Genomic DNA, 26,397 nt, shown 5'->3' on the forward strand with positions numbered 1-26,397 from the left:
TTTTTGTTTAATATGCTCGCGTAAATATGACTGTTCATGCATTACAATAAAAACATGTTTTTCTCATCCCTAAAAATTTACATTATTTTATCTTTGCTACAAATAATCATTGTTTGTCCTTTAATGAGAGGGATCACAATCAAATTCTTTATACTTCTGCCCAAAATCAGGACCAGCACTATTTATATAATAGTTACACATCAACATATATAGAACATTTTCAAATCTATATAATTGACCTGGATTTATTTTTTACAGAAGTCAAAATCATTGCTCAGATGCTGGAAGAGATGTTACTGATGATATTGTCAGTTGTCTCTGTAGAGGGGGTTTTGGTTTGATGTTCCGTGTCTTCATGTACGACAAAAACTGGTCAGGAATTTCTTCTAGTACCTCCTTAGCCAACATAGCCTGAAGAGTTGCAGGGTTGTCTCCTTGACGACCAGTAAAATTTCTCATTGGAACAAACTAAAATAAAAATTTCAAGATTAGTTTGAAGTATAAAACTTCAAATTTGACAGCAAAAATTCAAACCGTGATTTTGACATGCAGTTTTTTGAAGGGTCCAATTAACAGATCTTACTAAAATTTACAAAATTATCAGCTTAATGTTGACCAAATACCATTAACACAAGGTCAAGGTAAGAATAATCTGTCAAAACTACTTACACTGATCAATATTTATTTTAAGTTGAGTGCTTCATCCTTTATTCATTTATTTTAAAGATCAGTGAAGCATAAATTATTGTCATTATGTTATCAATTCTTCAGTAATTAATTTAGACTGACGACGTATATGTTTACCTGCACAATATCTCTTTCAGCATGTTTTCCTCTTGATGATAACCTGACATCATCTCCGTCTAGAACATCCATTGCTAAAATGATATCAAAATACCAGTATAACTAATGCACAATATAAAACACTAGATTTCAAAGTAAATTTGAAGATATATATATTTGGTATGTGTTCAAAGAATTCATGATTGAAATAAGAAACAAGAGATTATCAGAGCTATATCAAACCAGATTTTGAACATGGATTTGTGTCCTGGTATTTTTCAATATAACAAGGAGCATAATACCTGAACAGTAAAAGTAAAAAACCTCATTATTAAAATTAACCTCCATTTTAACATCAGTAACAACATATTAAAATTTAAAAAGCTTTGGTTGAATGGTTCGTGAGTTAAAGCATGGACACCACTGGAAAGATAATTTTTCAATCTTTAAAGAGCCATTACTACTGAATAATGAAAGAGAAAATCCTCAGGATTAACCTTGACCTGCATTTTATCATCAGTAACAACATATTAAAATTAAAAAGCTTTGGTACAAAGGTTCATTAGTAAATGGATGGACACTGTTTGGCAGCCACCTGCTCGTGGTACATACCCAAATCAATAATTGATTTTTTTCCTTTGGAAATCCAGTTAAAAATTATGTTAGAAGACTTCCAATGCTCTATTATTATATCATTTCTGTTTACCTTACTGTAGGGTGAAACTTGAAAGCTCCAAGTACTAATATCAGTTCTGTGAATTCATTATAACTAGATAGATACAGGTGAGCCAAGAATTCAAATGTTTAAGGTAATATAAATTTCTACAGATTTTGTATGCAGAGATTGGTAAAACCCAGAAATCAAATATCCACAAATATGCAAGCTTTCCCTAATCCACGAAAGTTGATATCCACAAAAATAAATGAACCCACAGTTAGTACATCCTTAAATCTATATCTAACCTTCAAAATCAGCATCTCCTACACCAACAATAATTATGGACATTGGAAGACTTGCAGCCTAAAAATAATAATCAGTTTGTTTATTACAAATTGTTCTTCTTTGTTTCATCTAATTTTATATTTTCTATTTGCTTAAATTATCAACATAACATTTTAATTTGTAAATTTATTTTTGATGGACATAATCAAACACAATAGGGATCTTCACAGGTAGTTCGGCTATATTGGATAAGGGGCAGATTTTCATAATGGAAAAAATGGTGTGAAAAATACAGGAACACATCATTTAAACCGAGCATTTGCTTGGAAACATGCATAGAATTTCGCATACTTTCATACTATTTCCACCTCTTTCAAAAAAATCTGCCCCCTATCCAATATGACTGAACTAACCATGAAGGGCACTTTTTAAATTTCGGTGTCAAAATATTTTTGCATATATAAATAATTTATAATATAAATAAATTCCACTTTTCAGAAATCTATGCTAAGAAGTTTATATAGAGTGTACAAAGGCTTGTTTCCAACTCTTATCTAGTTCATTTTCAGTTAATACATCAAATATTGTTGAACTTTTTCAGCTTTGTCAATGGGTATCACCAGCCCAAGTAGCCAGTACTCCGGTACTGGCATGAAAATACGGATTTTTTGTGTTATTAAATTTACTGTTACAAAATGTTAAAAAATATTATAAATTAAGGAATGCATCTCCCTCATGCAAAGCTCTAATTCCTTTCATGGATTTGGCTATACTTTTTTGGAACTTTTGGATTATAGCTCTACATCTTTTATATAAGCTTTGGATTTTACATATTTTGGCCATGAGCATCATTGAAGAGACATTATTTGTCGAAATGCGCATCTGGTGCAGAAAAATTGGTACCGTTAATGTTATTACTACCACTGGGTCGATGCCTCTGCTGGTGGACTGTTAGTCCCCGAGGGTATCACCAGCCCAGTAGCCAGTACTCCGGTACTGGCATGAAAATACAGATTTTTTGTGTTATTAAATTTACTGTTACAAAATGTTAAAAAATATTATAAATTAAGGAATGTATCTCCCTCATGCAAAGCTCTAATTCCTTTCATGGATTTGGCTATACTTTTTTGGAACTTTTGGATTATAGCTCTACATCTTTTATATAAGCTTTGGATTTTACATATTTTGGCCACGAGCATCACTGAAGAGACATTATTTGTCGAAATGCGCATCTGGTGCAGAAAAATTGGTACCGTTAATGTTATTAAGCCCTGTCCCATCACAAAAATTAAATAAAGAATGATGATCACACAAAAAAAAACATTATTTTTTTTTGTAGATAATAAGAGTTGTACCTATTCATTGAAATTCAATAACAATTCTATCAGAGTAATGTTTACTGTTCCTACAATCTCATCTCTTTTAAATAGCATAAATATAAAATGATAACAGAATTTCAGAAAGTTGTAGTTTTAAAATTCAAAATGTTACAGAACCACTCACATGAACTATTGCTTCACATGTTTGTGGCATGTCAGTAATAATACTGTCTGTTACACAGTAAACACTTACATGAACCATTGCTTCACATGTTTGTGGCATGTCAGTTATTATACTGTCTGTTACAAAGTAAACACTTACATGAACTATTGCTTCACATGTCTGTGGCATGTCAGTTATTATCCAGTCTGTTACAAAGTAAACATTTACATGAACTATTGCTTCACATGTCTGTGGCATGTCAGTTATTATACCGTCTGTTACAAAGTAAACACTTACATGAACTATGGCTTCACATGTCTGTGGCATGTCAGTAATTATACTGTCTGTTACAAAGTAAACACTTACATGAACTATTGCTTCACATGTTTGTGGCATGTCAGTAATTATACCGTCTGTTACAATCAGCAGAATAAAATAGTCAGTTCCTCCTGTTTTAGCTTCAGCAAACCTAAAAATATATATATATGTTGTCTTTAAAGGGGGTCTCATTGGGGGGTTCTAATCCCAGATCCTGCTTATATACTGTTTTGTCAGATTCATGTATCCCGCTTATAATTTTCATTTTTTTGTAATATCCCGTGTCCAGCTAGACTTCATTTCCTGTTTTCACGACACAAAAAATTTATTTTCACGTGTCACGCTTACAAAAAATTGACAATCCCGCGTCACGCTTAGACCCCAATGAGACCCACTTTAAATGAAACTTTTCATCCATAAGAACAACATAGGAGTCTACTCCCTTATCATTTGGAAGAACATATTTTGTGACAGTAGGAAGAATTTGAAGTGCCTCATATGCAGTTGATAAAAATACAGGAAAAACATTGTCACACATTTATAGTAGATCAAGTGTACAGCACCAATTTTGCAAATGAATGCAAGGTCTTGTTATAATAAAAACTGTTAAAACACTGATGTTTTAAATGAGATGTATGGATGATTATGTAACCATTACATCATACCATACATCAAAGTTTTTAAATAAAATCTAATGCATGACTGTGTGGGTTGTTATAATATCTTGTGAACAGTTGAGATGTGTAATGCAACTGTATTTCAATATAATTAAGTTTCCCTTATCTATCATAGGTTTGTTTTTTTACAATTTTAATATACAATATACACTGTATTCTTGACATATAAAACAAACTGCTTACAAAGCAGAATTAACTGAATCTCTAGGAACCTAGAGTCAATCAATTTTTCATCTTTATTCTGCAGATAATTGACAATTTGTAGAAATTCAAAACATTTGAACTACATCAATTAGAAGCTGTGACTTAACAAACATTTCTATAATGTGATATCTTAGAAGTTGTGACTTAACAAACATTTCTATATCTTAGAAGTTGTGACTTAACAAACATTTCTATATAGAAATGTTTGTTAAGTCACAGCTTCTAATTGATGTAAACAAAACAAAAAACTACAAAACCCTTCAGGGATTCAAATATTACTTTGCAAAATAGGAAAAAGTTACTGTTTGCAAATTTTTCTGTGTGTGTGTTCACAAAATAAACCTTGAACCTCATTTTCTGATCAAAGATTTGGACAGAGCATGGTCAACTATACATCATAATGGAACTTACCTGGACACATGATTGATAACTGGAGCAAAGTTTGTAGGACCATATAACTGTATTGAATGTAAGGCTTTATTGTAAGATTCTAAAACACCTTCTATACCTGTACAGTAAGGATTGTTTGGGTTACCATTCTGAAGAAAAAAGTATTGATTCATATTTATATAGATGTAAAAGTATTGCTCATGAACAAATTCTCCTATACCATGGATTCACTTCTATACGCGGTATACTATTTCATGGTTATGATTGAATCACAAATTTAAATGTCAAAATGAACAAATATTATATAGACTTTAAACTTTTAAATACAGAAAAGATTACAAAGTGCTTTGATGGAATAAAATGTAAATTTCAGCTGAACTGTCCTCATCAGTTTTCTCTCCCTCGGATGTACCGATTATCAGGTTATCTGCATGTTGATATCGTAAAATATCAGCTGCGAGACATAATATGAAGCTTTTTGTCGAGTGAGCGTAGCTAACGAGATCAAAAAGCCTTCATATAATGTCAAGCAGCTGATATTTTACAATATCAATATGCAGATAATCTGATAATCGATTTATCGGGCTATATTTGCGTGTTTCAGAAGTGTTTTCTTTGTTTCACCAGCACACAAAAGATGACTTGATAAGTTCGGGTCAAAGTTATTAACGTCGGTTCAAACATTATGACGTTGCTGATATGTCCGGGTCAAAGTTATTAAGGCCGGGTCAACGTATTTGACGTCACAAAGACATGATACCGAATAATATTAAGAGCTGAACAGAGTGATATAGACAGTGGGACGACTGATAAGTAATGTTATTAACAACTTACTAATGCAAATTCATGAGAAACAACACCATCTGGTGGTAGACGAGCACCAAAACCAAGAACTGGAAATAATTTATCACTGAAAAAAATAAAAACATAAATGCAAGATTTATTCTAGTTTAATTATTTCACAATTTTTTCAAGATTTTGATTTTCTTCTTTTCTAAACAGCAAATACAATTCAAACACTGAAAAATATCAACAGTTTTAAAGCATCAGGAAAATAAATTGATATGTCCAAAGCATTAAAAATTGCTACATATACAGAATATCAAAATCTTTTAAAATAAGTATGAAAAATTCTGTGTTGCATCATCCAATATATTATATTTCAGCACCAATAAAATATAAATTCATAAACTCTTATTTACAAATGAAAATTTGTGATTTTATTCTGCTAAACTCTGTCATGATATTTTGATTCAAAGAAAGAATGTTGTAAATAGATAAAAAAAATAAAATATCAAGTTTTCCATTTTCATGTAAAATTAAGTCTCTCATAACTCTTTGAGAGTGGCTCTCGAATGTTTTTAAGATTGTTTTGTACTTTTAATTAAAACATGCTGTAGATATTATATTAATGTTTTATTGTGCATGTAGAGAGGTGAGACTATACTAAATTATTTTATTTGATTTGATTTATATTTTTTCCATGTATCACTATATAAACTTCAATCCTACCTATCATAATCTTTGATTATCTCCCCTACAGATCTAAGTGCCGTTTGATATGCATTTGGTCTGTATGGATTCATGTAATGTAAAGATGAAGGAGATTTTGGATCCCCGTTAGATGCTGTAAAATCTACTGCAAATGAACAGTTTAACTGTGTCCTGTAAAAGTAATACAAAATGCAGATAGAAAGCAGAGTTAATAGTCTGTTTTGAAGCAAATGATTGAAGACAGAAATTTGGCATTTTATCTAATACATATGCATGTTTTTTTACAAAATATAGAGCAATTGAGTTATAGATAAAATTACAAAATACTGTCACCACAGAAATGTATCCAATATGTTTTGCAGCAAATTATTGAAATAGCAATTTGTTACGAAAATAAATAAATGTTTTGCCAAAAATTTGGAACTATTTATCAAAATCTGATAACAGGATATCAAATAAAACATGTTTTAAAACCACTGATGATGATATTGAAAAGAATCTATTTTCTTTACACAAGTTATTATTCAACTGTTTATAATTAATTCTATAATGGCATTACTTATATTTTGTTATTCACAAAATAAGTTTACAGACTTATAAATACTTGTTGATCAATGTCCAACATAAACCAGTATTTATGGCAAATAGAAAAAAAAAGAAATGCATATTTTCCTTCTTCATAGAAAAAAATTAAGATTAATGAAAATATCTTAGTTACCCTCCTCTGACATAATCCAAAAATGTGTAGACTTTCTCCATTTTACAACTCATTAATTCTATCTGAAATATATAAATTTTACCATAGGATTAATGATTTTTTTAAAACTGCTTTATATATGTCGTGTACAGGTTGCGATTTTGTACAGGTTATAACATGTACAAAAATATTGTACATGTTATAACTTGTATAATGCAAAAATACAAGTTATAACATGTACAAAAGTACCCCATACATGTTATAACCTGTACAAAATATTGCTTAAAAACGGTTTTAACTTGTACAAAATTTAAAATAAATCTTAATGAAGTAAAATATACATTTAAATTCACCAATGCATAAATTTAAAGAACAACAATAAATAGGCCAGAACGTGTCTTTTTCTGTAGAGGACAATGATCACAAAGTTTCAGAAATACATATATATGTTTCATGACTTATGTTGGCAAAATGTGTTTTCATGTTATTGTGTGTTTTAGGCAGTCCATCATGGCTTAAATAAGTGTGAAACTATTTACTAAAAGCTTTCATTCCTCAATGACATTTACATTAGATACTAGTGACTAAATTCTTCCGAAAAATTTAAGAACGATTCATAATATTTTTGGGAAATACTCCTCCCTCTCGTTTTTATAGCATGCAAAGACTAAAACAATGTCTTATATGCTTACTCTGTAAAAGCAAGAGAGAGATGAAATAGTTTTCATTGGACCACGCTTCATTATCAATATCTTTGGATCTACTCTTCAACATTTTTGGCCTTCAGCATGACTTATGTAAATTTTGTTATAACTCAATTTTTGTTTATAAACTATAAGATCATTGCATGAGGCGAATGTCAGTTTGATGTTTTAAATATATATCCTCTACTTTGAAAGCATTTTTTTGTGTCCTTTGGATGTTGTCTGCTCCATGGGCGGGTTGTTGTCTTTTAGACACATACCCCATTTCAATTCCCAATTTTATTTGTAGACACATCTATCCTGGCTATCCTCTTATGTCTTTTAGTGTCAACTAGAAAGAAAGTATTTTACTAGTGCCTTCAAAGTGGACACTCACAATTATAATTCATCAAATAAAGATATGTCCATAGATAGTCATAAGAGGATCATAAGACATGTCCTAAGATATATCTTATGACAGGTCTTAGGAATGCTTCGTAATACCGAACCCTGGACATTAACTGTATCAAAAAAGGACAAAACACACTAACATGAAGGAATAACACAAAAGTTATGAAAATGTTATTGAGGTCAATATCATCTGTTGCGATAATAGAAAAATATCCTTATTTTTCTATTTTGTACAAGTTAAAACCATTTTTAAGCAATATTTTGTACAGGTTATAACATGTATGAGGTACTTTTGTACATGTTATAACTTGTATTTTTGCATTATACAAGTTATAACATGTACAATATTTTTGTACATGTTATAACCTGTACAAAATCGCAACTTGTACACGACATATACATTATACAAATGGTCCTGTGGTCTTTTGGTTGAAAAATGTATCTTTTTCCTTCAAATTATATTTTCTGGATGTGACATTTTTTATGACTTACAAAAAACCAACAATCATAAATGTGAATTCTGTCATTTTCATTTACTACTGAAACAATACGAGCAAGATATTTTTTCAGAGTTAAAAAAAATTGTTGTAGAGTTCAAACCTTTTGGAAGCTTAATCAAGTCCGTTTAAGAGATTAATGTTGAGATGTTAAGGCCATATTTCTTATATTAGGTTACATCATGTTCAGATCAGTCCCTTGATTCAAAACTAGAGAAGTAGTTGTTATGTCACACTGTGTTCAATATATCAACAGGACAAATATACTCACCACTCCTGAATTTGTATAGGACTTTCCCTTCTTTAGTTTTTTGTCCCTCTTCTTTCCATTAATGCACTGTAATTATATTAAGACAGATATGATGGCATGACATTTTGTTTTTAATAAGTTTATGTATGCATTTGAATAGGGTGTTTCAAACATAGCATCTATGTAAGTTTTCATTATGTTTCTAAATTTGTTAAATACTGATAGTTAAAATCCAAACCTAAAAGGAAAACTATTACCCTTTGATTTACAAAATTATTCATTTTGTACATGTATTATGTATAAAATTATCAAAGATGATAGGTTATGTCAATCATAGCTATAGTTTATATAGACTTTGGTAATAAAGAGAGAGAATGGTCTTTGATTAATTAAACTGTGTATTATATGTAAAAGTTAGCATATGACCAAGGATCAATGTTCTTGAACTAACTTTATTGTAATTTAAATTATTCCATTAAAGATGTAAATGTTTTTGAAAAATAACTTTTACTTAAAAAATGTTTAGAATAAAGTAAAAAGAAGCTCATATTCTTCCATAAGAAATTACCTCAAAAATATTTTGCTGACTTGGACCTCTAGAAAGTTCTCTCAATGTTGTTTGGAATTCACCAATAAAATCATGGCTGAAATATATACAAACACTAGTAAATGTAGGAAGTAAATTATTCAAATAATGGTTTCATGTAATAACAATCAATTTAATTGTTATATATCTATTACACAGATAGGTAACTGTCTTAATATATACATATGTTTTTGATTGGGTTTTTTTCTTCTTCAGATCACCACTTCCACCTCAAGACAAATAAATATTATCAAAAAATCTTTCTCAAAATGTAAACAAGTAAAACCAATTGGTATCAACAATATCTTATAACCGTTTTACTTTTGAAACTAAATTACAAACTGCTTGTTTTTCAAACAATTCATTGTAAAAGATGGTTTGCAATAATCTTAAAAAAATAAATACCTACCCACCATCTGCATCCCAGTCATAACATTCAACTTTTATGGACCTGTTAAAATATAACGTATATTCAAAGGATGTCAAATATATTTAAATATTGTCCTGTCTCAATATTTTGCTAATCTGTAATGACTTAAACTTTTAAAGAATCATGTCTTTTACCTGTATCTTAATTGATACAATTTTATCAGAAAATTTTAAAATTTAATAATTCTTCTTACATATACCTACAGAACAAGGTAAAGTTTTGCTTAACTGATCATTTGTTTTATATTTTTCATTCAAACAAACAACGCACAACCATAAAAACAGTAAATCTGAGTCATTTGGATTTCGTTGAATAGTTGTCAGCCATCCTACTGCATCTCCTTGATATTCAATTGCATATTAAAAATCAGGCTCAGCATGTTGGTCTAGAATTTAAATTTGTAACATTTTTGTTCTCGTCCAGAATATGCATTTTAATTTATCACTGAACACAACCAGCCATCTATCATCTTAATAACTTTTTGAGCTTTAATTAAGGTCCATGTCATCATGCCAAAGAGCTGAACGAAATATTTACAGCAATGCAAAGTTAAAACATTCATTTTGTGTAGAAAAAAAATTATTAATGATTTAGTATTGTCCTTTTAGTGATAAACAATTCTGCCCCAACCAGTAGTTGGAGACTAATAAATGTATTACCTGTCATAATCTCCATTACAAAGAGCTCTGACTGATATTGTAAAAGGTTTCCATGTTGGATTCAGTGTCTTTTTTATAACCTCAGTTCTGTGAACTACTGTAAACCTATAATACAAACATTGAATTAAAACAATTTCATCAATTTTGCTTAAAAATGAACCCATAACAGGCTATTATTTTAGTTAGAATTTATTAAAAATTTCAAGCACTAGAAATTATGCAAATTCCATAATTAAAAATAATTCCAAGTTAAAATAATAGCTTGCAAATCATAATCAATACTCATTATTTGTATCTTGAATTCAATGTTTTAATGATAAAATTTTAACGTCTTTAAGTTTCCCATTCAAGCAAGGCTTTTGATAATTGGAAAGGTGGTTTTTTGCCTATGACTTTTTCTTGAGAAAAAAAACCTACTAACTACAATGATTAATTGATTAACAGCTATTCTACATTTTACAAACCAATGCTATACTTGAATAACATGTAGACTTACGAACTGTCTTCATTTGCCCTTGAAAAGGTCAGGAATGGATCTGATTTCCCAAAGAAATCTTTCTTATCTAACTTGGAAGCCCTAAACTGGAAATTGCCCTGTTCCTGCAACAAATAAATAAAAGATTTTTAATATAAACAGAAAGAATGGTTTACATTCTCAACAATAGCTAAACAGATAAATATACAACATGATAAGGTCTCCATACAATCCACTACAATATTTAAACCCCTCCATTAATTGAAGAGATTTGATTTTTGATTTTTGGTGTTTTAACACCACTTTTAAGCACCACATTTAGGCTATTTTCGTGGCGGCAAGTTTTTATTGGTGGAGGATACCGGAGTAATTAAGAGAAGAGATACAGAAAAAATAGACCTCCATCTATCTACATTCAAAGAACTCAATGCAGAAAATATGTTACTTTTACATACCATCCCCGACTAACCAGTAAGAGTGTCATTGAACCTTCATTAACAAACCAATGTGAAGTTGGAAATTATTGCCTATTGTGAGGAGACTGAACAGAATGAATAAGCCACGCAGTCATAAAAATTTTGAGTAAGATAATTGTACTCGAACTTATAAATAAACTATTGTTAGCAAGTTAAGATAATCTCATGTTTTTACCTTACAGCTGCTTAATTCTTCTACACCAACTGAAATAATAAAAATAATATTTCTGATAACAATAGAATATCATTAGTTTTTATTTCGTTAAAATATTTCTGTTTCCTATAACATATGCAGCAGAGAACAGTAAATGTGATAACTTATATAACAAACAAAATATAAATATATCCATGGGACACAGATAATTGCAAATATTGCAAATTCAACAATTTGTCCATTTATAAAGGGATATAACTCAAGAAATATGAGGTGACACCACCTAAATTTGAAGTAGATTTGTAATAAGGATTGTTTCTTTAAATTTGGTAGAGGCAAAATTAACTCAGATAGCTGAAACCAACTTTGGAACATATATATGAAACGGACAAAGAACAAACTTGAAATGCCCCCTGTTGCTAGTGGCGGAAGCAAAAACACATTTACAAAGAACATTTTCTAACCCTAACCAATTATATATGCCTTCATTACACATGTACCTAGTGTCATTTAAAATATTCTTCTAGTCCACCTACTTTTTAGACCCTACTTGCTTATCTATTATATATTAAGTACTAATTATGCATGAAACTTTTGACACTGGATGCAAACCTCTATCAATATCTTTTTCATCATTTCTCTTTTTCATCATTTCAAAACAAACAGCATTTTCATTATTACATTATTGCCATTTACCAAGCTATATTAAAAATCCAAACTTAAGTAATAGAGTTGACTTCAACATCTAATCTAATACATGAAAAAATAACATTAAAAATAATAGTATCAAACATCACTTACATAGCCATTAAAACAGTAATTCTGAATTATTTCTATATGCTTACCAATTATAGTCCCACTGTTTTTCTTTGGTCCGCTGAAAAAATAACAAAAAGCTTTCACTACTGTATTCAAAATAAAACCAATTTCATGAATGAAGCCTTTCTCATTAAAAATGCTTCTTAAAAAAAAACTACAGTCAAATTTCCTGTGAGTATTATTTACGGGTCCTACTAAAAAGCGCCCAGGAGTGCCCGGGTGAAGAAAAAGCGTCCTGGGAAAAGAAAAAGCACCTGTGGAAAAAAAACAGTACCTGGGGAAAAGAAAAAGCACCCGGTGAAGAAAAAACAGGGCCTGGGGAAGTTTTATAGATATTGTATTGGCATGAGACAACTTTGTGTCGATGAAATAAGTTATGTACACTGATTATTTTTTTAGACAAGTATTTTGCAAATTCAGATAATAGACATTTGTAATAAAGCACAAAAACAAGTATGAATGTTTCAATTTTAACAACAATATATGTTGAATACTATTTCGAAAGACAGATACCAATGGATCGATTACAGTTTGTGCTAAAGATTTATAAAATGTAAGACATCAAAAGACATGTTTTTCAAAATCGATATAAAAATGAATCAGGTGCTCTGCAGGGCGCAGTTTTATTCGACCGCAGAGGTCGAACCCTGAACAGTTGGGGCAAGTATGGACAAAACATTCAAGCGTGATACAGCTCTGAATTTGGATTGTGATCAAATTTTTGACATTACATGGTTTTTTTTTACACAAAACAAATGTCAAGATTTTACAAATCAATTAAAGATTTCTTCTTCAAACTTTTTAAATCTAAAATTAAATACATTGTAGTTGATCATGATACGGCATAGGTTTCTGACACAGAACGAATGTGGTCTAATGAACTTAAAAGTTTTTGTTTGCCTTTGAGCAATTCACTATGCTGTTGAATATTAATCCTCTCAAAAATATGTTTGAAGAAATTTTCTTTTTATTTATGAAATCTGAAATGAGAAAAATTTAACCCCCCCCCCCTTTTTATTCACATCCCCGTTTCCCTTTTTCCAAAACAAAATTGATATCAATTCAAATTTCTAATGGAGTTTGCAACAATAACTACTCTTTTAAATACATCATAAAATATTAAAATGTAAAATAAAGTGCTTGTTATCACTGAATGGTAAAGATTGGTTGGTAGTAAAAGTGAATATACATTGTTTATTGTATAAAACAATAAAAAAAACTTCATCAGCAACATTTTATATTGGCAAATTTCCAATGAAGTTATTTACATAAAGTTATTGGCAAAAAAAAATAGAAAATGACATCATAGTCATGTCTGGCAAATGTCCAACATACATTATCTAAAAACATTTTGGATAAGATAAGGAAAAAAAGCTTCATCAGCAACATTTTATATTGGCAAATTTCCAGTGAAGTTATTTACATAAAGTTATTGGCAAATAAAAATAGAAAATGACATCATAGTCATGTCTGGCAAATTTCCAACATATATTATCAACTACTATTCTATACAAAGAAAGTTAACTCCAATTGAAAATTAATTTCCATTGCACAATATTGTGTAATTAGATATTTCTTGCTATTGTGCAATACTGTGCATGTGAAAATTTCTTGCTATTGCACAATACTTGATATGGAATCATGATTTGGACCAACTTGAAAACTGGGCCCATAATCAAAAATCAAAGTACATATTTAGATAAAGCATATCAAATAAGCCCAAGAATTTAATTTTTGTTAAAATCAAACTTAGTTTAATTTTGGACCCTTTGGACCTTAATGTAGACCAATTTGAAAACTGGACCAAAAATTAGGAATCTACATACACAGTTAGATTTGGCATATCAAAGAACCCATTTATTCAATTTTTGATGAAATCAAACAAAGTTTAATTTTGGACCCCTATTTGGACCAACTTAAAAACTAGGCCAATAATTAAAAATCTAAGTACATTTTTAAATTCAGCATATCAAAGAACCACAAGGATTGAAGTTTTGTTAAAATCAAACTAAGTTTAATTTTGGACCCTTTGGACCTTAATGTAGACCAATTTGAAAACGGGACCAAAAATTAAGAATCTACATACATAGTTAGATTCGGCATATCAAAGAACCCCAATTATTCAATTTTTGATGAAATCACACAAAGTTCAATTTTGGACCCTTTGGGCCCCTTATTCCTAAACTGTTAGGACCAAAACTCCCAAAATCAAACCCAACCTTCCTTTTGTGGTCATAAACCTTGTGTTAAAATTTCATTGATGCAAAAACCAAAAATAATGCTTATTTGGGCCCCTTTTTGGCCCCTAATTCATAAACTGTTGTGACCTCAACTCCAAAAATCAATCCCAACCTTCCTTTTGTGGTCATAAACCTTGTGTTAAAATTTCATTGATTTCTATTTACTTAAACTAAAGTTATTGTGCGAAAACCAAGAATAATGCTTATTTAGGCCCTTTTTTGGCCCTTATTTCCTAAACTGTTTAAAACCAAAACTCCCAAAATCAATCCCAACCTTCCTTTTGTGGTCATAAACCTTGTGTCAAAATTTCATAGATTTCTATTCACTTAAACTAAAGTTATAGTGCGAAAACCAAGAAAATGCTTATTTGGGCCCTTTTTGGCCCCTAATTCCTAAAATGTTGGGACCATAACTCCCAAAATCAATCCCAACCTTCCTTTTGTGGTCATAAACCTTGTGTTAAAATTTCATTGATTTCTATTCACTTTTACTAAAGTTAGAGTGCGAAAACTAAAAGTATTCGGACGACGACGACGACGACGCAGACGACGACGCCAACGTGATAGCAATATACGACCAAAAAATTAAAATTTTTTGCTGTCGTATAAAAATGCATAATCAACAGTGTGTACAGTTTACGATTGTTTAAAGAATGTAGAATAATGAAATATAAAAATTCCATTAGTGTTACCTTTTGCATTGTCTGAACAAAAATATTTATTCTCTTTTCTCTATTATTTATATACGTAATATATTACAAATCTCATCTCTGTCAATTGTAATAAAGCTGTGTATGTGTTTCCATTTGACTGGTCATGGGAAAAAACCTTTGCATGAATAATTCACATTTTTGTCTGTGAGAAACATCTCAAAGTCTGCCAATTCCAAATCATAGCATCGTACATATCCCTATTTATATTAAGGGCATATGATGCAGTGTTGATCCCGTATTTAAATTTTGATGAAAATTTGCATGTAGGCAATTTTTTACCTGATTTAATCAAATATGTAATAGAAAATACACCTTTATACACTACTTTTTGAGTAAATTGAGGTCCAAATTTCAGACACTTCTTTTACAAATAACTCAAATTTATCAAATGTTCATGAATGTAGAAAAAAACGTCATTTTTTTATGTATATTAATCAAATTAAAAAAAAATTGCACTATTCAAGTTTTCATGAAAATTGGTACACATAGTCTTCTTTCATAATCAAACCAAATGTCATTTTAAAAAAGAGGGGTCCATCAGCTCGTTTTGAAGTTAAATCAGTACAAATGATAAAAATCTTTTCCCGATAAGTCACCATTTGACGTCACGAAAATAACAATTTACATGAGCAACGCCATTACCTCCCCTGTTAGTCACGGTAACTGTATCGTATGCCCTTAATTTTTTTTTTATTCAGGAGAACATTTATTGTTATAACATATTATTATTAGATTCTCCCAGGCGCCGTTTTTTCTCCCCCTGGGTGCTTTTTCTTTTCTCAGGGCGCTTTTTAGTAGGACTGTTATTTACAGTCCTGCAATATTATCACAAGATATCGCTTTTTCATTGTCACCTGTAATCTAAAGGCAAAAAAAAAGTATCTGTGTTTACTGTACCCCTACCTACCCTCAAGTTTTTTGGCCATTTTTGATTAAGCACTGTAAAAGTCACAATGTTGCTCCCATAGACCCAATGAATTAAAAAAAATATTCCTAAACTCTGGGGTTTTTTTCAGCATGTGACAGTAAACACACATACTTTTTTGTTTGGCCTAATCAAGCACCAAGAGAATTTCTTGTATCACATTTTTTAGTAAATGATTACTGGCAAAGGTCACAAAAGACTACTCTGTCTCCTTGGCAACAATTTATTTACTTCCTGTTTTTGGGATAATTTCTATTTTATCATTCACTTATTTGTTTATAGACAAGGAAATAAAAGAAAGAAGTTTTGTATCTTTTTGTTGTTAAACTTTATTCATGAATTTTCTGTTTGTTAAATTCTACCAACTGAACTCTTATATCCATGACTTTCAGTTGATGAAGTGTAACAACAAAATAGTTCATGCAAAGAGACATTTATAATTGGATAAATCACAAAAAATATATATATGTTGTGTGTCATTTCATTTAATTTTCTTGCAACAATCAAATCTGTATTGTCTAAACATGCAAAAAAAACATTTGAAAAGAAAAAATCTTACAGAAGTCTCCTTGTGTATCTGGTCCCTGAAGCAACAATCTCGCCAAGTGTACATTCCATTCTTCCTAAAAAGTCCTGCAAAATAAATCAAAATGTATTTTAGAAAAAATTAATTTAAATTTGTACATTATTTCATGAATATTTTCACATTTATAATAAACTAGACTGTCTACATAGTTCACAGATGGCCCACTTGCACTATCATTTTCTATGTTTAGTGGACTATGAAATCATGGTCAGAACTCTAATTTGGCATTAACATTAGAAAGATCATATCATAGGGAACTACAGTTGATTGGACTAAAACTTTATTTAACCTATAACTGGACTGACAGCTAGATAGACCAACAAACAAATGGCCACACTAACAAACACATAGACCGAAAAACAAAACGCCTCCAGATTGGGCATAAAAAGGAAATTCATTTTAAATCACAAAAACTGTTTTTTTAATTTTGGTGGACTAAATAGTAAATAATAATTTAAGCAGACTTTTTTCTTTGTTTAAATTTCTCTTTATTGATTTTATTTCTTAATTTCTACTGATCATCCATTAATGATATTTGTGTAATATATAGTTACAATATCATTTCCTGGTACCTATACTTACATGCTTTGACAAGTCAGCTGATTTGGAATCAACATCATATCTGCAAAGTAAATAAAACCAATCATAAAACACAAGAGGGATCAACTTTTTTACAAAAATATATGTAGTTGTTAAATTACAACACAGCAGAACAAATTTAAAGGATCCCTTTAATGTATTTTTGAACCTCCTTGTAATTTTTTCCACTGACGTTACTGACAAAAGTCAATTTAATGGAAAAAACCATGGCAACCATGTACAGGGGAACATCAGGTATATTGTTAGTGCTTTATAAAAATATCTAAGATATAGGTATATTTTAAAACCTTTCCAACATATTGCTATTTTGATCATAGTAAAAAAAATGAATAAACTTTAAAACACATCAAGGGAAAATGAAAAAATCAAAATCAAACATACAATAATTTTTAAACTTACATTTCAAATTTCAGTTTCTGACTTTGTTCAAAATAGTAATGCATCACAAATTTCTTTACAAAGTCTGGATTCAAGTTATTCCAGATAATTTCAGTTCTTCCCAGCTGAAAAAGAGAAACATTATGTCATAATGCAGATAAACCTAAATAATTTCTAGTTGCTTAATGCTAAAAAAATGTGTTCAAACATTAACAAACTGATCAATAATTAAGTTAAAATTTTCAAGGGGAAATTGAAAAAAAAATCCACTGAAATGTATTTCAAATCTAGAACCTGACACTTTCAAGATTGTAGGACACTGTGTTGTCAAATATATATAGTGTTCTTGCTGCAAAATCGACATTTGCCTTATTCAAAATAAAAAAAAAAATTTTTGTTAGAATCTGGAACTTCCGGAATACTTAAGGATGTACTTAGGTGAGGTTTTGGAATGAGTGTCAAATGTTCGAACTCCTTGGTGTTTTTCCATACAATACAAGGTAAAATATTTTGCTCCATAACACCTATTTATCTTTTAACATAATAACACCTATTTATCTTTTAACATAAGACTTAATAGCTCAAAAAAGGTCATTTGACAAAATTTAAGCAGATTCTTGATTTTCTTTCTTTTGTTTGAGACCCAAATAATACCAATGCAAATATAAGACAATGGTCAGAGTCAGCCTTTTCCCGCCATATTTTATAAATCAAATATCTTGAAAAGCAGCTCCATGACCTATCAGTATTTTTAGCTTATTTTGATTCTTAACAAATACTCTTCCAGCTTAAACTATAAATTTTGAATTCTTGATTTATTTAATTTTACCTTAGATCACCTAAGTACATCCATAATCTTTTTTTTAATAAACTAAAACCAAACTTAAGTCATGATTGTTCATGTTTAAGTGTTTTAGTGCAAGATCTTATCTGAAATATTTGCATACTTCTCTGTATTGTTTGTTGGCACTATCCATCTCGAACAACACACCAACTAAAATAAGAGAAATTACAATTTAAAACATGGTACATTTAAAGTGTTTCATTAGAAGTCATTTTTTTCAGTATTGTATATACATGTCTATAATACCATATAAAACCAACGCTTAATGTATTTTTGCAAAAGGAAAAAACTTGTGTTTGATTTGTTTAAGAGGCTAAGACCTGAATCAAATTTGAAATTGGCAAATAGACTTCTATACACCATACATCCTCTTAATGTCATGCAAATACGTGCCATATAGTAGGAGCATATGTCAAAGGATATTTGAAAATAAATGTGGAATGTGTCCAAAGGGACACAGATGATGCCCCCACTAGCATACAACATAATAAAGGGGACATAACTCAAGAACTGTAAAAGTGACATTTCCAAAATTTGAACTAAAACTGAGTTAAGTGGTAATAATCATTATATACATTTCATTAAAATTATTTGAGACAAACTTAAGTTAAAACACAGAGACAAAATATCATATAAGGTTATAAAAGGACAAAACTGAAGAACATTAATCAAAGTGCTTGTAAAGATTGTTTTTATTTTTTCAGTGAACCTTGCATTGTATAAAGCATTGGTTGTAGTTTTTTTTTAAATTGGAGTTATCTTCCTTTGTCCATTATTGCAATTGGTTAAAATCAATTTTCAAACTACAATTATGGACAAAGGAAAATAACTCCAATTTAAATAAATGGTTGACACAGCATAGGTTTCTGACACAGAATGAATGTGGTCTTGTTAACTTAAAATATTTTTTTTTGCTTTTAAGCAATTAACTATTCTGTTGAATATAAATCCTCTCGACAAAAAAAATATTTGAAGAAATTTTCTTTTTAATTTCTGAAATCTGAAATGAGAAAAATTGAACCTCCACCTTTCCCTTATTCCAAAAATGATCTCAATTCAAATTTCTAATGGAAGTGAAGATGCCAAAAATTGAACTTAAACTGAGTTTAGAGGTAATAAGCATTACTAGTATATAGATATAGGAAGATGTGGTGTGAGTGTCAATGAGACAACTTGCCATCCAAATAACAATTTATAAAAGTAAACCATTATAGGTCAATGTACAGCCTTCAACATAGAGCCTTGACTCACATGGAACAAAAAGCTTTAAAGGGCCCCAAAATTACTAGTATAAAACCATTCAAATGGGAAAACCAATAAAATAGTCTATTTGCCAATTTCAAATTATATACACATTTCATTAAATTTAGTTGAGACAAACTTAAGTTAAGAGAACAGAAACGAAAAAATCTTCAATTTTTCCACTTGTAAAGGGGCATAACCCTAGAATGGTAATCAAAGTGCTTGTAATCACTGAATGGTAAAGATTTGATTTAATTTATCAGTTGATAGTAAAAGTGAATATTGCATTGTATATTGTATATAGCATTGATTTAAGTTGATTCAACTATTATTCTGGACAAAGAAAGATAACTTCAATTTTCAAAGAAAATTTCATAAAGCATTGGTTTTAGGTGATTCAACAACCATTCTGGACAAAGAAAGATACTCCAATTTATTGTCTTGAAACTACAAAAATGCTTGTTTTTGACCCCTTTTTCCTAGACTGTTTGTCCCATAACCCTTAAAATTTATCCCAACCTTCTACTTTATGGTATTTTAAAACATTGTGGTACAATTTTCAAACAATTGAAATACTTTAAATTCCGCGAGGTGAACCAACGCCTGTGAAATCGTTTTGGTAGAGTCCCTGAAGTGGATACCTTGGTATGCCGGGTTGTCAAATCATGCAAATGAATGCAATCCTTAAATAATAATTAAAATTGACAACAACACTTCAAAAGATCTGCAATTTTATTATCTATGTCTACATGTTTCGCCTGCAAGGCAGGCTTCATCAGGACAATTTTTATACAGAAATTGAGCCCCTGAAGTACTCAAAGTGGTGCATTAAATTTGACGTCGTCATGGTGAGAGAAACAATGAAAAGTGAAAGTAGCAATACAGAGTTATAAATAGATAAGATAAATATAGAAAATTAAAGTTTGTATACAATGTAACTTGAGTTCGTTTTACTATTATATGATACATAAAATTGTTCTAAAGGCTTGGCATCTAATAGGACGAACTTCCCATGGTTCCTACCACTTCGCAAGGCTTCTCTTCCAACCTGGCCATAGTTGGAGGTTACTACTTCCCGGCGCGTCGGCAACAATAGGAAGATTATGATCGCCGCTGTGGATAATAAAATTGTCAAAAACTGTTCCTTTGTTAATTATTTGGTGACTATATAATTTTTGGATCGTCTGCAGTAGTTGGTCTGTATAATGGCATAGTTGTGAATTCCTAGTTCATTTAAGATCGGCGCCCGTGGTACGTTTCTTCTGCAATCATTTATATCTGCTATCATTTATAGATGTATGGGTGGTATCGGACATCTTGGTCATCTTGATTCAGTTGTTATTTCGTTGTAAGTATGGAATATTCCTTGGTCCATGTATATGCTGGTGGCCTGTAGATCGGCGCTGTTAGCTTGGCGGTTCCTTTCGGATGCAGGGGTTCACGATTAAATAATAAATTAAATTCCGCGAGGTGAACCAACGCCTGTGAAATCGTTTTGGTAGAGTCCCTGAAGTGGATACCTTGGTATGCCGGGTTGTCAAATCATGCAAATGAATGCAATCCTTAAATAATAATTAAAATTGACAACAACACTTCATGCAAATGAATGCAATCCTTAAATAATAATTAAAATTGACAACAACACTTCAAAAGATCTGCAATTTTATTATCTATGTCTACATGTTTCGCCTGCAAGGCAGGCTTCATCAGGACAAAAATTATATAGTCACCAAATAATTAACAAAGGAACAGTTTTTGACAATTTTATTATCCACAGCGGCGATCATAATCTTCCTATTGTTGCCGACGCGCCGGGAAGTAGTAACCTCCAACTATGGCCAGGTTGGAAGAGAAGCCTTGCGAAGTGGTAGGAACCATGGGAAGTTCGTCCTATTAGATGCCAAGCCTTTAGAACAATTTTATGTATCATATAATAGTAAAACGAACTCAAGTTACATTGTATACAAACTTTAATTTTCTATATTTATCTTATCTATTTATAACTCTGTATTGCTACTTTCACTTTTCATTGTTTCTCTCACCATGACGACGTCAAATTTAATGCACCACTTTGAGTACTTCAGGGGCTCAATTTCTGTATAAAAATTGTCCTGATGAAGCCTGCCTTGCAGGCGAAACATGTAGACATAGATAATAAAATTGCAGATCTTTTGAAGTGTTGTTGTCAATTTTAATTATTATAATTGAAATACTTATATACAACTTATTGTCCTGACACTAGATAAATGCGTTTTGGGCCCCTTTGGGCCCCTAACTTCTAAACCTTAAGGACCATAACCCCTAAAAACAATCCCAAACTTCCATTTGTGGTTATAAACATTGTGTTAAAATTTTATTGATTTCTATTTACTTATACTTATATCCGTCTTTGAATAATGCTGATGACGTGATTTATAGAATAGCTAATCCAAGAATTCAAATATCGAAAAATATTCAACGAGTGACCGAACATCACATTAATTCATGAATGCGTGTAGCGCATGAGTTAATTATCAGTGTTGTTCGGTCACAAGTTGAATATTTTTCGATATTTGAATTCTTCAATTACTTATTCTTTTTATTACATTGGCAAAGGTTTTTTTTAAAGGAATTAATGTAAAACATGTAAGGAACTATATCTTTTTTCTACGCATTCACAATTTGTTTTGATCCGCCGCTATCGACATCTTGACAACGCCTATTGTTGTATGACGTCAGAGAGTGAAATAACCACGTTAATTTCACATGTGAAATTATCGGTTTTTATTTAAATGGGAAATCAAGGTAATTTATTGCAACCAATGCAATCGCAAACATTGTTGTGGTCGTATCAAAAAATAGTTTTAATAATTATAAGATTGATATTTTTTTAATAGATATTAGATTCCTTTTTTTCCATTTGTAAAGGATCATAACTCTAGAACGTTTGAATTGACACCACTAAAATTCAAACTTAATTTGTATTTTGAGGAAATAAGCAAATGTGTATAAGCTTAATAACATTTGGTTGAGGCAAACTTAAGTTATAGAACCGAAACTAAAATAATTGTAATTTTTCCATTTATAAAGGGGCATACCTCAACAACGGTTCTAGTAATTTTACAAAATTTCAAACTTGATCTGTATATAATTAGTGATACTTAGCATTGTGTATAAATTTCATAACATTTGGTTGATGCACACCAAAGTTAGAGAACGGAAACTAAAAATTTCGCAATTTTCCATTTATAAAGCAGCATAACTCTAGAACTGTTAAAGTGGCACCACCAAATTTCAAACTTGATAAGTGTTTTATGGTAATAAGCATTGTGTATAAGTTTCATAACATTTGGTTGATGCAAACTCAAGTAAGAGAACAGAAACCAATTTCAGGATGTACGGACGAACGTATGTACATACAGACCGACAAGGGTAAAACTTAATGCATGGGGTTGATCTCCAGTGCTACAATACATATCTCAATACAATGCTGCTTCTTCTGGAACATTTATACTTACTTGGATCTGATTTTGAAAATACATCTGAATCTATGAGGTGTCTGAAATGATACAAATGTTAAAAATCAAATCTATAAGAAATTGTAACATGTAATCTTTCAGATCCTAGTTAGAAAAATAAATAAAAATAGTCTTCTCTCTTTTAGTAAGGTTTCAACTTTTAAGATTTGTTTCTGTGTACAGTTGACTCTATAATTTGTCTGATCTGACTGACTTTGAGATAACGAGAGTAGACTGTATTTACAATTTTTTTCTGAAACATTTTAAAATTTATTTTTAACTTTTGGTCTTAAATTGCCTTATAAAATGAAAGTTATTTCAGAAACACGACAAACACTTGTAAAATAAAGGATTGGGAAAGACCGAGTTGACAGTGCTAAAAAACATTTGGTAAAAATTTAAAAGTTATTTTCTCCCCAGATTCAATGTCCAAAAATATTCAAGGAAAACTTTTATAAGAATTGATGGCAGAATAACTGGTACTCTATTAGTAATAAAACAAGAAGGCTTCAAAAGTTCACCTGCTTAAGAATTTTCAAACTTCATACCGTACACCTAATAATTATACAGTGACTCTATTGCTTATAGTATCTGATGAACATACCTTATTGTGGAAATTAAACTTAACATTCCCCAAGGCCAATGAACCATAAAAATAAGGTCACAGTCAAGGTCAGATGGACTCACCAATACATTGTAAATTCATTTTCAGCAGAAAACAATAAGGGAGCAACCATTTAGTTTAAAGGGCATGAAGGGGGAGGTATTGTTTTGTGTTTGAGTCAGTATTTCTCACCTGCAAAGCGCTTCAACGCTATAAGTCAAAATTATTTAGTAAAAATAAAACACTGAAAGGTATGGGGAAAACCTGGATTCAGAATTTATTTTTTTTGTCCTCTGGAATAGAATTTTCTTTTCCTTCAATTTGGAAATAAGACTATTTAAGAAAAATACTAGTCAAACTAATAATGACATCTAGGAAGGCTTTTTTAATTTTTTGCTTTGATGCCTTCCTTAGCAAGTCAAAGAAATATATAATAGCCTAACAAGACGTCATAATTATTTTTACTAGAAAAATACCAGTATGACAACAATCAGTGGCAGATCATCAAGAACTTTTTGGAAGGGGTGTCGGCTGACTGACCTTAAAAAAGGGGGGGGGGGGGGGGGGGGGGGGGGGGGGGGGGCTACTCCGATCACTCTTCAGTGATTCCCAATATTAGCAACCAAATTTTTCCAACGAAAAAGGTGGGGGCAGCCCCCTGGATCCGCCTATGATAATCAATTAATAAAGTTTGAATTGTTTTACATTGTCAATTCCGGGGCTTTTATAGCTGACTATGAGGGCAGAGGTATGGGCTTTGCTCATGGTTGAAGGCCGTACAGTGACCTGTAGTTGTTACAACAGAAAAAACACTGAATCCATCAAAATTTTCTCAGACAGCCAATCAGCAATTGGAATTTTAACTTTAAATTGGAAATCAGATAATTATGGCAAAACTATTCATGATATTAAAATCGGTATATTGGCACTAAAATCTGAAGGAATCATTGTTTCCATTGAATGGACCCCTGGACACGCTGACATACAAGGTAATGAACTAGCAGACCAACTAGCTAAAAAAGCAGCACTGGAAGCAGAAAAAATACAAAGCATTCCAATATTTACAAAACAAGATATACAAAAAGGAGCAAAAGACAGTGTTATGTTAAAATGGCAAAACCGATGGGAGACCAGTGATAAAGGAAGAAGATATTATGCCTTGCAACAAAATGTGAAAAATACACTTCCAAAAGACAAACCGTCAACTGAAATATATTGAATAACTACTAGTTTAAGAACAGGATATTGCAATTTAAACTCATACAAATCAATGATATGCCCAGCACTCATCGACAAATGCAGCTGTGGACAAGTAGAAACAGTTGACCATTATCTACTGGATTGTGAAAATTATGAGGAGGCTATAGAGAAAAACTTCGCTCTGCACTCTACTTCATAACATCAAAACTAACACTTAAATCAGAAGTATTATTAGCAACAACAGAAAATGATAATTACAAACATCACATAGAAGATATTCAACATTTGTTAGGGGTCTTTATTAAAGATACTCGAAGGTTCACAAAATAGATAGTTCAGGTTTTATAAGGGTTAACTATTTATTCATTTTTTTGTTAATTATTTATTTATTTATTTATTTATTTTTCTCTGCATCGCCACATAATAGATACACATGTGCTAATGAGTTTTATACAATAGCGACATAAAATTACCAAGGTAATCGAAATTACAGTCTACAGAGAGATTATAGTGTCAAGTTGACACTTCTAAAGACTAAAGATTTCTGCATCATTTTGGTCTCTTGTGGAGAGTTTATCACACCACATTTTCTTATTTTTTTTTGGTATAAAGCTGGCATTTAAGGTATCGCCTTCCTCATATTAGAAAAAAAAGAATGTTGATCAGTGACCCATGAAAATGAGGTCAAGGTCAGTTGAAACCTGCCAATCGGACATGTAAACCTTGTATAAATCATATTTTTGTAATTATTGTCATTGCACCATGTAAATTTCATTGGTCGCCTTTAAAAAATAGAATTTTACTTTCACTTAAACTTTTTACGCATTTTTAATCAATTTGTTTATGTCAAATCAGAGATGTTGATTTCGAAATGTTTACTTTGACATGTTGATGCACAAATTAATAGTAAATAAAAAGATGCATCTTCTGTGCCTTGAAACAGATTTTTAACATTTGAGTGTATTGATGCTGTTAATCCTTACCGACAAGAAATCGACAACTCGACTAAGGTAGCAGGAGCTACACCTGTTCCTGGTTGAAACGTATTCTCTGCCATATTATTTTTGTTTACAAAATTTCTCTTTTAAAATTCTCTAGACTTTACTGCAAGAGGATAGGACAAGTCAACTTATACCGAAC

General features: G+C 30.8%; 1 protein-coding gene across 1 annotated transcript; it reads right to left on the reverse strand.

Moving 5' to 3' along the window:
* LOC139512491 (copine-8-like) lies at window positions 1-26,371 on the reverse strand. The gene is made up of 21 exons (XM_071300133.1): window positions 26,241-26,371; window positions 23,454-23,494; window positions 18,818-18,864; window positions 17,892-17,995; window positions 17,475-17,514; window positions 16,866-16,939; window positions 12,455-12,486; window positions 11,631-11,659; window positions 11,001-11,104; window positions 10,505-10,609; window positions 9,825-9,866; window positions 9,398-9,473; window positions 8,851-8,916; window positions 7,010-7,071; window positions 6,310-6,462; window positions 5,632-5,707; window positions 4,819-4,946; window positions 3,575-3,677; window positions 1,747-1,804; window positions 805-878; window positions 1-468 (listed from the first exon to the last, which is right to left on the reverse strand). Exons 1-21 carry the CDS (start codon window positions 26,312-26,314, stop codon window positions 268-270), a joined length of 1,689 nt encoding a protein of 562 aa, XP_071156234.1. The 5' UTR covers window positions 26,315-26,371; the 3' UTR covers window positions 1-267.
* Between the last annotated feature and the right edge of the window lie 26 nt (window positions 26,372-26,397).

This window comes from Mytilus edulis, chromosome 1 (genome assembly GCF_963676685.1).
Source record: "Mytilus edulis chromosome 1, xbMytEdul2.2, whole genome shotgun sequence".
Classification (NCBI taxonomy): domain Eukaryota; kingdom Metazoa; phylum Mollusca; class Bivalvia; order Mytilida; family Mytilidae; genus Mytilus; species Mytilus edulis.

Excerpts from the sequence above, each read along its gene's own strand:
- LOC139512491 (XM_071300133.1), bottom strand. The coding sequence starts at position 26,314 with ATGGCAGAGAATACGTTTCAACCAGGAACAGGTGTAGCTCCTGCTACC. Across the intron at positions 18,865-23,453 it reads ATTTTCAAAATCAGATCCAA|TTGGTGTGTTGTTCGAGATG; the intron begins GTAAGTATAAAT and ends CTCTTATTTTAG. Across the intron at positions 9,474-9,824 it reads GACTGGGATGCAGATGGTGG|CCATGATTTTATTGGTGAAT; the intron begins GTAGGTATTTAT and ends TATATATTTCAG.